The following is a 13,464-nucleotide window of genomic DNA, read 5'->3' on the forward strand; positions in this document are numbered from 1 at the left end:
TCCGAGTTTCGGTCTAAGTCACTCGACCTCTAATCTATATTTGTTCTCAGTCGAATGGCATATCACCTCGTAATTGACGATTTTCTCACTTAACTAACGTTGTTTTTCCGACGAGTTTTTGGATTCATCAACAAAAGTCAACTACCATTTTTCTTATTTTTGATCCATGGCTTTGTTTATTCTGCCTAGTTAACGTAAGAAAGTGTGTATTATGGTACAAGCTATTAAATTAGTTCCGTTGTTTTACGAAACTTTGTTTGTTACTTATAATGTAACGTTCATATCATTTTATTCTGTAGTGCGAGAATTGGAAGAGTAGGCAGGCCACTCTGTGATTAGTACTGTCTGGTATCTCGGACATCACTTGGGCTTCAAGTTCAAAACAAACTGCTATTGAAACAGTTGTTTGTTTGAGTGGGTCTTAACGTGAGTGACACACTTAATTTTCCTGGAAAATTGAAATTTTTATGCGGTGCTAAGATGGAAATATGTGTCGGTGGGAGATTTTCTGACTCACGAAAATGTGTACCTTTAGATCAAAACAATGATTTTGTGGTAGATAAGTTTTGCGCTAACCTTCCTAGAAGTGTATGTATGTTTTTCCTTGGTGACAACAAAAGTGAGTCGATGTGTCAATTCAGTGTCTTTATCCTCCCAGACAAGTCTCATATCAACTTATCGACCCCAAAGGCCTTGGCAGACCTAGGCGGTTCCGAACCATCAATCGTCACAGCCGGCAATGTGTCTACAAGTCACGTAGGTGCTGTAGTCATATAGGTATAGTAGGGTCACAACGACATGAGGCACGTACGGAATTGCGTACGCGGTTTCTCTCGAGGCCCTTCGGTGGAGCGTTGCGGCGCGGGGCGTGGTGAAACCCTTGCCGGCACTACCCATCGCTGCAGTTTGCGACGGTCCACTTCGGTTCCAACTGTTGCCTCCACAGCGCCGTTTCGAGCTCGTGCGCAAATGCACCGCAACTACACTCGTGATTCATGTCGTTTTGACCTATATACATATAGCCACGGGATAAAACTAGTCGCGATCACCTCTGCAAGATCAGTTGCTAAGTTGCTATTCGTAGGATAAGGTTCATCTCTTCTCTATTTCAAAAATAATAAGAATTATTCAGGATTGTCACTTAAACACAGCGTATCATAAAATTGACTTGCTGTACGTACTATACCTGGTAAGGAAGGCGCGGGGAAAACATGGAGTTCAGGATGTAGACTACGGGAACGAGTGTGACTCCGCTCATCGTCCTCTAATCGTCGTAAAATACAGTGTGGAAAAGAGCGTTTTTTGTCACGAAAACTCACAAGCCTATTCAAGTAAAATCAAGGAATAGGCTGCTGAGGGGACTGGAGCGTGTACAGGTGGTGCGGGTTCTAACACAAGCCACTAGAACACACTACGGATTTTGTTTCGGCGGCCGCGTCGCTACGGCCAAATTGGGGTAGAGCAGCTTTAGCGTAGCCTTTTACTGCTTACTATTCGCAATTGCTAGGACATTCAAAACTTTGTCCTTGCTTCATTTTCAGTCATTGCTTCGATGTCGTTTTTCTCAACAGTCTAGCTTCACTTCTGGTACGCTGTTGTTCCTTTTCAAACATATTGTTACGTTGCTTATTTTAAAGAGATGTGTTTCTTCATAAAGTTCTTCTGTCGTCTCTTCAGAGTCGTTCTTTAGGTAAATGTAGCTTTACTTTCGAAACATTACTGCTCTCTATTCAAGTTTATTTCTACGTTGTCTATATTTAAGAGGTATGTTTCTTGTGTAAGCTCCTGCTGTTTTCTTTTCATGGCTTTACGTTTTTATCTCCTCTCATTTCTTCAGAGTCGTTCCTCACGTCAGTTTATCATATCATCAGACGTGATGAGCGACTCTGAAGAAAGGACGGGAACTAAAAACAACACATGAAGAGAAAACAACATGAGTTCATAGAAGAAAAAAACCTTCTCCATGTAGGCAAATTAGCAATAAACTTGAATAAAGAGCAGTAATGAATCAGAGGTAAAGATAGACTGATGTAAAGAACGACTCTGAAGAAACGAGAGAAGATAAAAACGTAAACCATGAAAAAAAAAACAGCAGGAGCAACGTAGAAATAAACTTGAATAAATAGCAGTAATGTATCGAAAGTAAAGCTACACTTACCTAAAGAACGACTCTGAAGAGACGACAGAAGCTGAATTCATACGTAAAGAGGAAAGAACGGGAGTTTGTAGAAGAAACACATCTCTTTAATATAAGCAACGTAGCAATAAGTTTGAAAAGGAGCAATAGCGTACCAAAAGTGAAGCTATACTGTTGAGAAAAACGACATTGAAGCAACGACAGAAAATGAAGCAAGGACAAAGCTTTAAATGTCCTCACAATGGCGAATAGTAAGCAGTAAAAGACTACGCTAAAGCCACCTCAATGTGGCCTAAAGCTACCCCAATGTGACCGTAGCGGCGATATATATATATATATATATATATATATATATATATACATCTTATCTCTGGGAAAATTAAAATACAGTATAGACCTCGTCATTTTCGTAAAAAGCGTAAGTAATTCCGAATCATCAAGTGGTGATTTCAGTAACTTTAATCTCTGGAGGGTTGCAGTCCTCAACTCCTTCTTGCAGAACTCTAGAAAATCTATGTAACAGCAAAACAAGAATCACTATAAGTAAACAGAAATAATAATACAGTTATGTCTGCAATTAACTCTGTTTACTACAACAGAAGTTTTCTTTACGACGTCATTCCATCCGAACAAATACTCGTCTTGCTGAACATGAATTGTTGCATAGTTGCAAGAATTAACTTTTTTGAACTTTGCCTAAGATGGGTAACACTATTTTCTCGTTGATCTATTGATGGTTCCTTTAAATTTGAGAAAGGAGGGCATGTAATAGTCTTGTTCGAAATTTCAAACAGCTTATGGTCACGACTTCATTACGTTAACCACTTGCTTCGGATGGTTTTTCTGTACCTATGCACCATTCATTGCGGAACATGAGAGGAGAGGTTCCTTTTTTCACCTCCTTCTCTTAGAAAGTTTCCTCAAGCTTTACAGATTCATGTTCGTATGAGACATTTTTTGAGTATTTGTACATAGCTTCCCAAAGGTTCGTTCCATTTCCAACCACCTATTTTTCTTTTGTTTTTAGGGAATCACATTACATTGTGAACTCTGAAGATGCTACGGTATGGATGGCTGTTATGCGCACGTCTGAATGTCCGTCCTTCTACAAGCTCAGCACTCGTACATTCATCAGCACCGCCATTCTCGCTGCCGAAAGTAACTCTTCTTCAGCTGATCTCTGTCACTTTTGTCTGAAACCACTGTCATCTTTTCCTGGATATTTTAAAAGTCATTCGGGATCACTTCTTCACCTTTGTGGTGAATTTTTGTACTTGTTTCCCTTAGGTCAGACCGCATGAGGATGAAATTCCACAGACAACACAAGGAACGCGATCCCCTTTACCTATTATCGACCTTGGTAAAAGAAAGCCGACAAAAAAAGAGATCAACCTAGTAGGTAGGTACGGTTCCTGATTTATGTTCGCGTTGATTCCCGCTTTATGTTACTAAAAGAATTCCCGCAGTTTTCTTTTGCTTTTCTTTCCCTTGTCCTTCAAAAAATTGCGCATGATTTAGTACCAGAAACACAATTAGAATTATGGACGAAGATGGAGCCAAGAGGGTTGATATCAGCTTACTTGCAGCTTTCGAAGTCAAAACTTACAATGCTTATTACATCAACAGGTTCGCTGAGGATTACATTTCTCCATTTGATGGCACATTATTTGTTTACGATGTCGTTAACAGTATATTAAACTTGCGCGTTTCTTTTCAGCTGTTGCTGGATTCTTAATGGCTTCTGTTAGTATATCAGTTCTGCCACTTGCTGCATGTGCAACAGGTTAGAGTTTAAGAACAATTAGCTTCGTAATTGTTTATATTCCTTACAGACTGACTATTCTATATTTATTTAATGTAACGAGTTCTTGTGCTACTCAAACACAATTACAAAATAAAGTTTTTTTGAAGATGCTATGTCTTTTAGAACTCATAATGCTTGGGGTTTAAGCTCAAACGATCTGTGTCTGTGCTCTTCTTCTTAGTGAATGTGATTCAGTTTCTCAGATGTTATGTAGTAATCAGTAATAACCTACTGTTTCATAATAAATGCAGTTAATTGTAACATCTCTTTTTTTCTCCTTCAATAACTTCCTGGATGTGTAAAACCATGTACAAGATTTTAGCTGTGTTTGTAAAAGAAGAGCTGATGCTACACTGTAGGGTGCGAAGCCAACTCCTACGCGAAAAGCCAACTGATTGCGCTGTGTAGTACGGCGTCACTATTCCTGTACAATTTTTGCATGCATGCTTCTATTTTTTCTCTTTTATTGGCGTGGGCAATTCACGTATTCTTATTTGCATCAGTTCTCGCAAATGCAGATGGGTAATCTATTCGACTTATAAACTTATCTTGGAAAATTGTCTCTTGTAAAATCTGTAAATTATAAGAACTAAGAAGAACAGCAGTTGAACTACTGACCACGCCATCCTTCTGTCTTAGGAAAATGTGTGAAGGATGAAAATTTGATAATTTAATGGCTGTTGTCACTCTTAGATGATTGTTTGCTGTTGAGGTACTGCTCTTTTGTCATCAGCTGCCAACGCATGTAATCAGCTGCTTGAAGCTCCTTACGACGCCCAGATGAAACGAACGCAAAGCAGAGTTTTGGTTGTTCACAGGTATTTCAGCATTAAAAGGCATTCATTTATGCGAAGTTCTTGTGTCTTTCTAGGTTTTCACCTCTCCATGCTTTGTCGTTTGCTGGAGTTACAGCGGTATTTGGTGCAGGAACTTTGTGCTATTTTACTAATCCACTTGCTGCTAGTCTTGGTTTATTGAATCTAGCACTGTATGTTGGAGTTTACACACCACTTAAAAGAACGCATATCGCATGTACTTGGGCTGGAGCTGTGGTAAGAATTCCACACCTTTGTCGTCTTTCACTTTCTCTACGTTTGATATTTTATATTCATTTATCCATTTTGTTACCAAAGTGCTGCTTTTACATGTTACAGAAAGAGGTTGCTTTGAAATTGTTCGTTGCTGTAAAACTCAATAAGCTCAATAATGTCCATAGTTAACTGCCGTTTTTAAGACATTTCGAGCGGTTTATGACCTTTTTCATTTTCTTGTCAGCACTTTGAAAGACTTCTAATACTTCCAATAAAAACCTTTTTTTTAATCTTAACTTAATGCTTTGCTATCTTTTTCTGTGACATAACTAGTGCCTTAAGCTTGTTTTGTGCAGGTTGGTGCCATTCCACCTCTTATGGGTTATGCTGCTGCTACCGGTACATTAGATGCGTCTGCAATGTGTCTAGCTGCTATCTTATATTCATGGCAGTTTCCTCACTTCAATGGACTCTCTTGGAATCTTCGAGGAGACTACAGCAAGGTAATTTTTCGATAATGCGTAAGAATTCTCTCTGAGAATAACTGATACCTTTTCTTCTGGTTTGATGTTATTTCCACTGATTAAAATTATAATTTTTCACTTAATCAGCGAATGTTCATTAATCAAAGGACATTGTTTTTCAAAATAATGGAAAAAGTAAGGGTTACCTAGGATGTTATCAGGTTATAGCAAATAGACACTGTCTAGCCTGAGCGAAGAACCTTTAATGTTTTTCTTAGCAGATGATGAGAGCGGCTTGTCCTGTGTAGTTGTGTACATAACTGGACTATTTCTTTACAGGCTGGGTATCGCGTAATGTGCGTCACCAACGAACGCCTATGCCGGGTAACTTCAATACGCCATAGTTTGGCATTAGTAGGACTTTGTTCGGTGGCTGCACCTTTGACCAATCTAACGAGTACAACGTTTGCGTTAGGTATTAAAATAACTTGCTACAAAGCACTTGTCCTTCGGAATTTGTTATATGCAAATATGTTCAGATTCGTTGCCTGTAAATGCGTATTTGTGTTGGTTGGCGTATAAATTCTATAAGGCACCAGATGCACAAAATTCGCGACGGTTGTTCTTCTACAGGTAGGATCCCCAGTTGTCGCTCTGTGAATTTTGACTTTATTATTATTTTTTTCTTTTTTATGTTCGTTAACCTGTGAGAGACTAAGCAATACAGTTACTATCTTTTCAGTCTTTTTTACCTACCATTAATTATGACATTAATGGTGGTGAGCAATTACAGTCGAAGTGAAGCACAGAAGAAGTCTCTTTTAGAGCGACTTAAATCGATTTCTACACTAGTCGATTTTTAAGATGTGATTTATTGTACAGCTCCTGGAATCCTCAATTTTTCTTTGTATTTCGTGAAAGTGACCTCTCTAGATCTATGTACACGTGTGATTTCAAAGGGACCCTAGTGAGCATTTCGAATTTTTTTGTTTTGATGTTGTGCGGAGTGCTTTCAAATACCAAGATAGATAGATGGTAATATTAAGATTCGTGGTGCTATTCTTAGGAATTAGTGCAAGATATTTTGGACCATATTCTACAGCAACTCATGCGCCTTTGTGTTTTAACCACTTTCTGTCTTGTTATGTAGGATCTTCGAAACTATTTTAAAACACGTCAATCCTTTTTTTTTCTCTGATACCTCTCTTCTTGTTTTGAAAAGCGATTTAGTTTCATCACCTATGTATCATTTTTTGTTCCTTTTTATTCTGTGAGTATGCAGCAATGTTGGCCTTAAATTCGTGATGATTGTCATCCTTTGAACGCAATTTACTCTTTCATCTCTAGCAGAGCAGTGTTGTTCCTCTCGGTGATTATCAACTACGAGATTTACCAAAATAGTGATCATTTAGGCTTGACGTACCCTTTTCTGTCTACCTGTTTTGTTTGAGCGGAGCTTAACCTTGGGCTTAAAGGAAGTGGATACTGCAACCAAATCTCTTTCGTCTGATTAGGCTAAACAAAGATCTGTGGTTAGGAAACGTAGACGCCAACTTCTGATAAACAGATGGGAAAGTTTCAGCGCAGTTGTTTTGTGATGACGCGACCTACAGGACAAAGAATTTGATCGATAAATAACTGAATGCAGCAGTGCGCTACGGCAACGCCGTCGATTGAGGTGAGCTCCGCTTTTTGAGGTTTCTGACATTATTCTTGATTTTTGTGCTTTTTTTCGTCGTTTCATGGGACAAGTGTTAGTAGTGTATATAGGAGAAGTGGATAACGTTGATGGTTTTATATTTTGCTTCTGCTCAACTCACAGTTACCTCGGTCATGGTACGCTACCCTGTTGATATTTTCTTCCATTTTTGAGCTGTTTTGTTGTGGCTGAGGCATTGTTTGTGCAGATCCCCTCTGCTACATAGGTGAGCATTGATATAGTATTGTTTGTCCTTCTACTCATCTTCTTTGGAATTGTTAGCAAGTTTTTTTTTTTCGATGGTTGTTATAGATTATCATGAAACATTGATTTCCTTTGTTGAAAATCGAACAAAGAAAAAATTCACAAAAGTGTTCAGTGGAGCTGGAATATTCTCCATATTTTTTGTTATTTTCATTCCGTCCGTTGATCCAGGTGGTGTTTCGTTTTTATAAAATTCTCGAGCGAATAGAAACAAATTAATGTGCAGTGGTGATCGCTTTTTTTATAAATCAATTCTGTCGCCGCTAGCATTACTCCGTTCATACCGTCCCAAATAGTGAAAGTTTTGGGCTTATGAAAAAGTAATGAAGGGATGTTGTAGCAGTGTTATGACAATAGCATAGATTTTTCCTTGGATAACTGAGCGAGAAAAGAAGCGTTTTCATTTCATTGCTGCTAATTTTTCTGTTATTGCAACTCGAATCCTCTCATGTTGTTATTTCAAGTCTTCATTTTGGTTGTGTCCTTACTCACTCTAAGGTCCGCAATGTCCTTTTCAAGCGCATCTTCTAACATATGCCTTTTTGAATATTGCTGTCACTGCAAGTTGAGTTCTAAAGGCTTGATAACTTTGTCGTATGCCTTGTTTTATTGTAATTATCATTACAATAAAAAAAGGCATACGACAAATGCCAGATTTGGATGCTGTCGTAAACTACAGGATGTTCCGAATCCTTTCGGTTTCAGTCTCGCTCCTGGCTTTACTTTTTACTAATATTTTTGCTGCAAGAAAGGGTGCTCTTTTTCAAATTGATGTGGTTCTCCTTGGGTTTCCTTTTGTTCTATGATCGCGACGCTGTTAGGCTGTTAGCTTCAAATAGCCATGTTCCAGGTCATTGGTGCTTTTTACTGCACGTTTTCGACAGCGTATCTGTTTTTCTTTTTTCTGCGCTTAGTAACGAGTTGATGTGCGAATGCCTGCTATTATTTTTTTGCACTATTGATTTTTTCCGTCTATTTAATAGCTGACGGTTACTCCAAGCATGTTATTCTTTTTTTCCTTTTGATGCTACACTCGAGCAGTTTTAAAATAATATGGACACGAACTCACTATTTAGAACTGTTCAATAACGTTCTGTTTTTTTTTTACAGAGCCGGGCCGCGTTAAATATTCACGTATGGGCTACAAGTCTCGTCCGTATAGCCGTTCTTTCTGACTACTGAGTTCTTCATGTGTGCAGTGAAGCATCCATTATAAAGTTGTCATGAAAAGTCGTTGCAACAATTACGACTTCAGTGAAGAAGGACGCTAAACTTGCCAACAGAGCAGGACCAGCTCCTCGGAGCCCTTTTCTCATCTTTGATAGATTTTTCTTTATTGTAGATTGACTTACTTACTTAATCGTCTAGCGCGATTACCCGCATCTTCGCCGAGGTGTGTCGTCCTCGAACACAGCTCTGCCCAACCTTCTCGATCTTCTGCGAGAGCTTGCACAGAATCAATCCATTCGTCGCTATTCCATATTCTGCGAAACCTTACGTCTCGCCTGAACTGCCTATCCACGCCGAGTGTCCTCAGGTCCTCTTTCACCGCCTCAGTCCACAACTTCCGTTTTCGGCCAGGTGGCTTCTTCCAGCTCGAACCCGACGAACTCCTCAGAACTCGTTGGACAAGGCGATCTGCCGGTCTCCTTAATATATGACCAAAGAAGCGAAGACGATTTACTTTCAATAATGCACCGCCACTTTCGATGGCGGTGCAAGATGTTGATATCTTTCACATGTCATCCGCCGGTATACCACATCAATCTCTGCGTAAAGGTCTACATTGCGCCATACCCTAGGCCAAAAGTGGCCGAGCAGCCGTCTAAGCAGCTTTCTTTCCGTGCAATTAAGCCTCTCCCTCACCGTAGATGGTGCTGCCCAAGTCTCCGATCCATACATCATGATGGGGCGAATCGCGCATAGGTAGACTCGCAGCTTGACTTCGTCGGCGACGGGGGTCGAACATGGGCATTTTTTTAAAAGAGTTGGATGCGGAAACGGCCTTAGCGCATCTTTGCTGAACATCTTTCTCGTAGCTGCCGTTGTTCTTCAGCGTACAGCCCAAGTAACAGAACTCATCGACGAGTTCTTTTGGGTGTCCGTCCACTCTGATTTCCGTTCTCGAGGAGATCCAGGTCTTGGGGAGATCCACATCTGCTTGCATTTATCAGGGCATAGACGTAGTCCATAATCTGCAGCCAGCTTCGATACAAGGCTGACAACATGTTGAAGTTTCGTACTGCTTTCTGCGAATATAACAACATCGTCAGCGTACTCGAGATTGGTCAAGGGCGTCGGGCGTCCTGATGGCGCTAGATTGATATCAGCAGGACACTGCATAATGTCGTCGATGGCGAATTTGAACAAGAAGGGTCCTGCGCGGAGCGCGTTGAAAAGACGGCTGGAGAGGTGAGACGAAAGGGGCTTCAAAGTCTAGAAACGCTAATTGCATTGGCTTCGGACACCGCTGCCAGATTTCGATCACTCTTCTGACGATGAACAAACGCTCAATTGCAGATCGGCCAGGACAAACGTCATCTTGCTCGTCGCGATTATTACTTCGCAATGTTTAAAAAGTCGGTCCAGGATAATCCGCTCAAAACTTTGCACCCTGTAATACGCAGCAAAGCGACTCCTCAGTGGTTACTAGGGTCCGTGACGGATAACTTCTTGTGGGGGAGGGGGGACGGTATTATGATCGCGTGTCTCCACGAGTCAGGTATCCCTTCGTATATCCATATTTAACGGATAATCTTTGCCATTTCACGAATGCCAGACGGATGATGATATTTCAGCATTTCTGCGCTAATTCCGTCGTCTCCACCAGATTTTCCATTTTTCATCTTTTGGATACAGCCCAGTATCTCCGACTCGGTCGGTGGTTCCTCGTTAACCGCATATGTCGGCCTATGAAGGTGCTCGAGTTCAGGAGCTGACGGTGCATGCCTGCTCAGCAAGGTCTTGAAGTGACCCCTCCAAATTGGGAGGATTACTTCACCGACAGCCACTCCATTGGCTGTTTTAAAGACAGGAGAACATCTCTTCATTTTGCCGCTAAACTGTCTTAGTAAAGCATAAACTTTTCGCGGGTTCTTGTCCACCCACGCCTTTTCAAACTCCTTCGCTCCTGACGTCCACTCGTTATCGCGGTCTTGTTGCAGTTGACGACGCAACTTCCTTCTAAGACGCTTTTCCTGGTTGAAGTTGCCAGTGCTGCGCGCGACACATACAGAGTTGTAAGGGAATTGTACATACAGAATTGTTAAGGTTTTGTTCCCGCAGATGCAAAGGCAAACTTCTGCCGCGGCAATAGAACCAGGAGCGTTTCCCTTGCAGCGTCCTAGATCTTTTTTGTGAAAAAAATCCGCATCGCTAAGCTTCTTCCTGTTCTGTACTCCAACATGAATAGACACGCGACGGCGGAATTTCGTTCTGCAATCTTCGTCTTTCAGACCTGCCATGTCAATTTTCGGTTGAAGAGGAACTCCTCGGTTTCTCTTGTGGAACCGTATCTTGAAGCTAGGAAGAACTGGGCGGTGGTCAAATTCAAACGCGACGTCCCAAACAACTCTAGGTTTTCGGATATCTGACTGAGGAATGTTCCTCGCCAGAACGTAGTCGAGCTGAAATTGTAAAATAACGTGTTCCATAAATAGTTCTCAAAGTCATATCGAAGTTCTTTTCCATTAGTTTTACGGTATGTTTTTGTCCTGGGAATCAAAATCTGGTCTAGGACTAGTTCACAGGGATTGGAGTTCTGTTCTATTTCTTCGTGTAACTGTGAATGATTTCCATTTTTGTAATTGCAATCATTTCGTAACCCTAAAATCCGACAGCAGAAATGCTGATTATGCGCAATTACACGAAAAGAAAGTGAAACAAAAATTTAATTCCTGCAAGCCGAAAGCTTCGGAAAAGCGCCCTGACAGCAGGAAAAAGTACTAAACTAAAGGTTTTTCATGGGATTACGTTCACAAAGGATGCCAAGTGTCTAATAAAATGAGGCAGAAATTCAAAATCTCACAGGCACCCTAGGAGCGAAACGAACTATAAAACTAATCGGAAAGGATCTCGACTGGACTGTAATGCTACTCATGTATTATTGCACAAAAAACAGGAACTATCAAAAATAAAGACAAGAGCTTTGAGGGGCTTCTTGTGTTCTGTGGAGACGAGACAGCGCCTAATACGAGTCACAGTCAAAGCTTTCATTCCCGCGTCTGTAAATAGCTAACAGACCCAGTGTTCTCACGTTCATCAGAGGTGTCTGGGGAGGATGAGAACTGATTTGGTAAATCGGCCGACCGCCGCAAGTCATTCTAAGGCCATATATGCATTCCTTAATCTCATTCTGAATTGAAATCGAACGTTTTTTGAATGAACTGCAACGGAGAAGTTTCAATATCGATTTATGTACTTTTTTAAACAGAAAGAAGACACAGTTCATGAAGAACGCCCAGTGCGAGGACGGAGGAGCACAACTTGAAGGCTCCCAAATCGTGAAAACTCCGTCATACGTATACCTGGGACGTTCTATGAACATGGAAAACGACTTGAAGGGAGAACTGAATAGAAGAATGAGAGCAGCATGGGCAGCATTTGCAGCCGTCAGGGAAGCTACGGACCAACTGACGGACCAAGATCTTCGTGCCCATCTGTTCGACTCGACAGTCCTTCCATCGCTCTGTTACGCAGCGGAGACGTGGGCAGACACCGCGGCCATGTCTAGGAAGCTACTTACTACCCACAGAGCCCTTGAGAGATGTCTCCTGAAGTTTAACCGGCGCACACAACACCTTGCCGGTCTTCGTAGCTCCGACTTAAAAGGAATGTCCTGTCTTCGCGACCCAGCGGAATATGTATCGAAAGCAAAACATAGATGAGCCGCCAACGAGATGGGGTGACGTGTTTGCTGCACGGATGGACCAGCTGAGAGAGCAGCTGGATACGGCTCAAGGACCTCGTCAACGTCACTCACGAAGCTTGAGAACATCTTGGATGACAATGGCGAGGGAACGAAACGAGTGGAAGAGATGCTGGAGCCCGCACGTCCAGTGAAGACGGGCCATCTAAGCATCTAAGTAAGTAAGTACTTTTTTAATGCAAAATATTAATGATAACGTGTCTTTCATGCACCGGTGAAATGAAACTGCACAACCAATTTCAAAGTTTCCGCATACTTTACGAATGTGTAGGTTTCAGACTTGGAATATCAGGAGACAATTTAGACCTTTTTCACTGGCGTCAGTGTGTCAATTGTTTTTTGTCCTTGAGTGCCACATTTGTGTCTTTGAGACAGCTCGCAATGCTTTTCTGCAACAACTACAGTATCCAGAGAGGCATTGTCGACAATCCTTTATCGTAGTAGATTTCTGAGTACGAAATATTAGCAAAAATACAATTTAGTATTGGCTTTTTAAACCTGTAAAAGCAAACGAAATTTTGTTTGATTTTTTCTTTAACGAAGCGTAGCGTGACATTGTAACAGATTTACTAGTTTACTATGGTCAGTCAAAGTTGTAGTTGAGTAGTTTGCGATAAATGTCAACTGATCCAAGATGTAAGGTGAAGGTGGTAGAAGGCATTGTGCCTTCCTTTTCATTTTTTTTTTGCAATGATCTAGACATGGTTTAGTAGGTGAAAATTAACTTTGCATGACATGGTTAGAACCATTGCAGACGGACATCTGAACTACTGTTACTAATAACGCCTCGCAACTGATAGTAGGGTCAAAACGACTTGAAGCTGCTGCTTCCACTGTGCTGTTTCGAGCGCGTGCGCAAATGCACCGCAGCTACACTCGTGATTCATGTCGTTTTGACCATATATGGGGGAAAGCTACTTTCAAATAGCGTCTACGTCCGACTTTTAATGGATTTCCGTATGAGTGTTTGAGTAGCGTGCAGTGTGTATTTAAACTGTAAATTTGTCAAGCTATCATTTCCGCTTACTCGTCGGGACTTAGGACGTCAAGAACAAGCAAGATTTATTGCTGTTCTCCTCCAGAAATTTACATCTAGAGAGATACTTTAAAGTGATAAACAGAGAGATGTGTCGTGATA

The 13,464-nt window shown here is 41.1% G+C and overlaps 6 protein-coding genes across 7 annotated transcripts; 3 read left to right on the forward strand and 3 right to left on the reverse strand.

Annotated features, from left to right (window-relative positions):
• Window positions 1-211: 211 nt before the first annotated feature.
• On the forward strand, window positions 212-6,299 carry RB195_016427 (uncharacterized protein; the record flags this gene model as incomplete). Of its 2 annotated transcripts, XM_064182963.1 has the most annotated exons (11): window positions 212-271; window positions 3,194-3,295; window positions 3,425-3,536; window positions 3,656-3,763; window positions 3,855-3,920; window positions 4,654-4,759; window positions 4,813-4,993; window positions 5,329-5,475; window positions 5,776-5,911; window positions 5,976-6,069; window positions 6,179-6,299. In XM_064182963.1, 11 exons carry the CDS (start codon window positions 212-214, stop codon window positions 6,297-6,299), a joined length of 1,233 nt encoding a protein of 410 aa, XP_064038844.1. The 2 variants fall into 2 exon arrangements, with proteins under 2 accessions (XP_064038844.1, XP_013293220.2); XM_013437766.2 differs by lacking the exon at window positions 212-271.
• A 779-nt stretch (window positions 6,300-7,078) lies between these two features.
• RB195_016428 (uncharacterized protein) lies at window positions 7,079-8,908 on the forward strand (the record flags this gene model as incomplete). Its single annotated transcript, XM_064182964.1, has 3 exons — window positions 7,079-7,114; window positions 7,207-7,272; window positions 8,768-8,908. 3 exons carry the CDS (start codon window positions 7,079-7,081, stop codon window positions 8,906-8,908), a joined length of 243 nt encoding a protein of 80 aa, XP_064038845.1.
• Window positions 8,909-8,952: 44 nt separating this feature from the next.
• Window positions 8,953-9,368, reverse strand: RB195_016429 (uncharacterized protein; the record flags this gene model as incomplete). The annotated part of the gene is made up of 3 exons (XM_064182965.1): window positions 8,953-9,048; window positions 9,098-9,168; window positions 9,266-9,368. The coding sequence occupies 3 exons, from the start codon at window positions 9,366-9,368 to the stop codon at window positions 8,953-8,955; spliced, it is 270 nt and encodes an 89-aa protein (XP_064038846.1).
• Window positions 9,369-9,451: 83 nt separating this feature from the next.
• On the reverse strand, window positions 9,452-9,742 carry RB195_016430 (uncharacterized protein; the record flags this gene model as incomplete). Its single annotated transcript, XM_064182966.1, has 1 exon — window positions 9,452-9,742. One exon carries the CDS (start codon window positions 9,740-9,742, stop codon window positions 9,452-9,454), a length of 291 nt encoding a protein of 96 aa, XP_064038847.1.
• Window positions 9,743-10,143: 401 nt separating this feature from the next.
• On the reverse strand, window positions 10,144-11,052 carry RB195_016431 (uncharacterized protein; the record flags this gene model as incomplete). Its single annotated transcript, XM_064182967.1, has 1 exon — window positions 10,144-11,052. One exon carries the CDS (start codon window positions 11,050-11,052, stop codon window positions 10,144-10,146), a length of 909 nt encoding a protein of 302 aa, XP_064038848.1.
• A 795-nt stretch (window positions 11,053-11,847) lies between these two features.
• On the forward strand, window positions 11,848-12,285 carry RB195_016432 (uncharacterized protein; the record flags this gene model as incomplete). The annotated part of the gene is made up of 1 exon (XM_064182968.1): window positions 11,848-12,285. The coding sequence occupies one exon, from the start codon at window positions 11,848-11,850 to the stop codon at window positions 12,283-12,285; it is 438 nt and encodes a 145-aa protein (XP_064038849.1).
• Between the last annotated feature and the right edge of the window lie 1,179 nt (window positions 12,286-13,464).

The sequence above is a fragment of the Necator americanus genome, chromosome II, assembly GCF_031761385.1.
Source record: "Necator americanus strain Aroian chromosome II, whole genome shotgun sequence".
In the NCBI taxonomy this organism is placed as follows: Eukaryota; Metazoa; Nematoda; class Chromadorea; order Rhabditida; family Ancylostomatidae; genus Necator; species Necator americanus.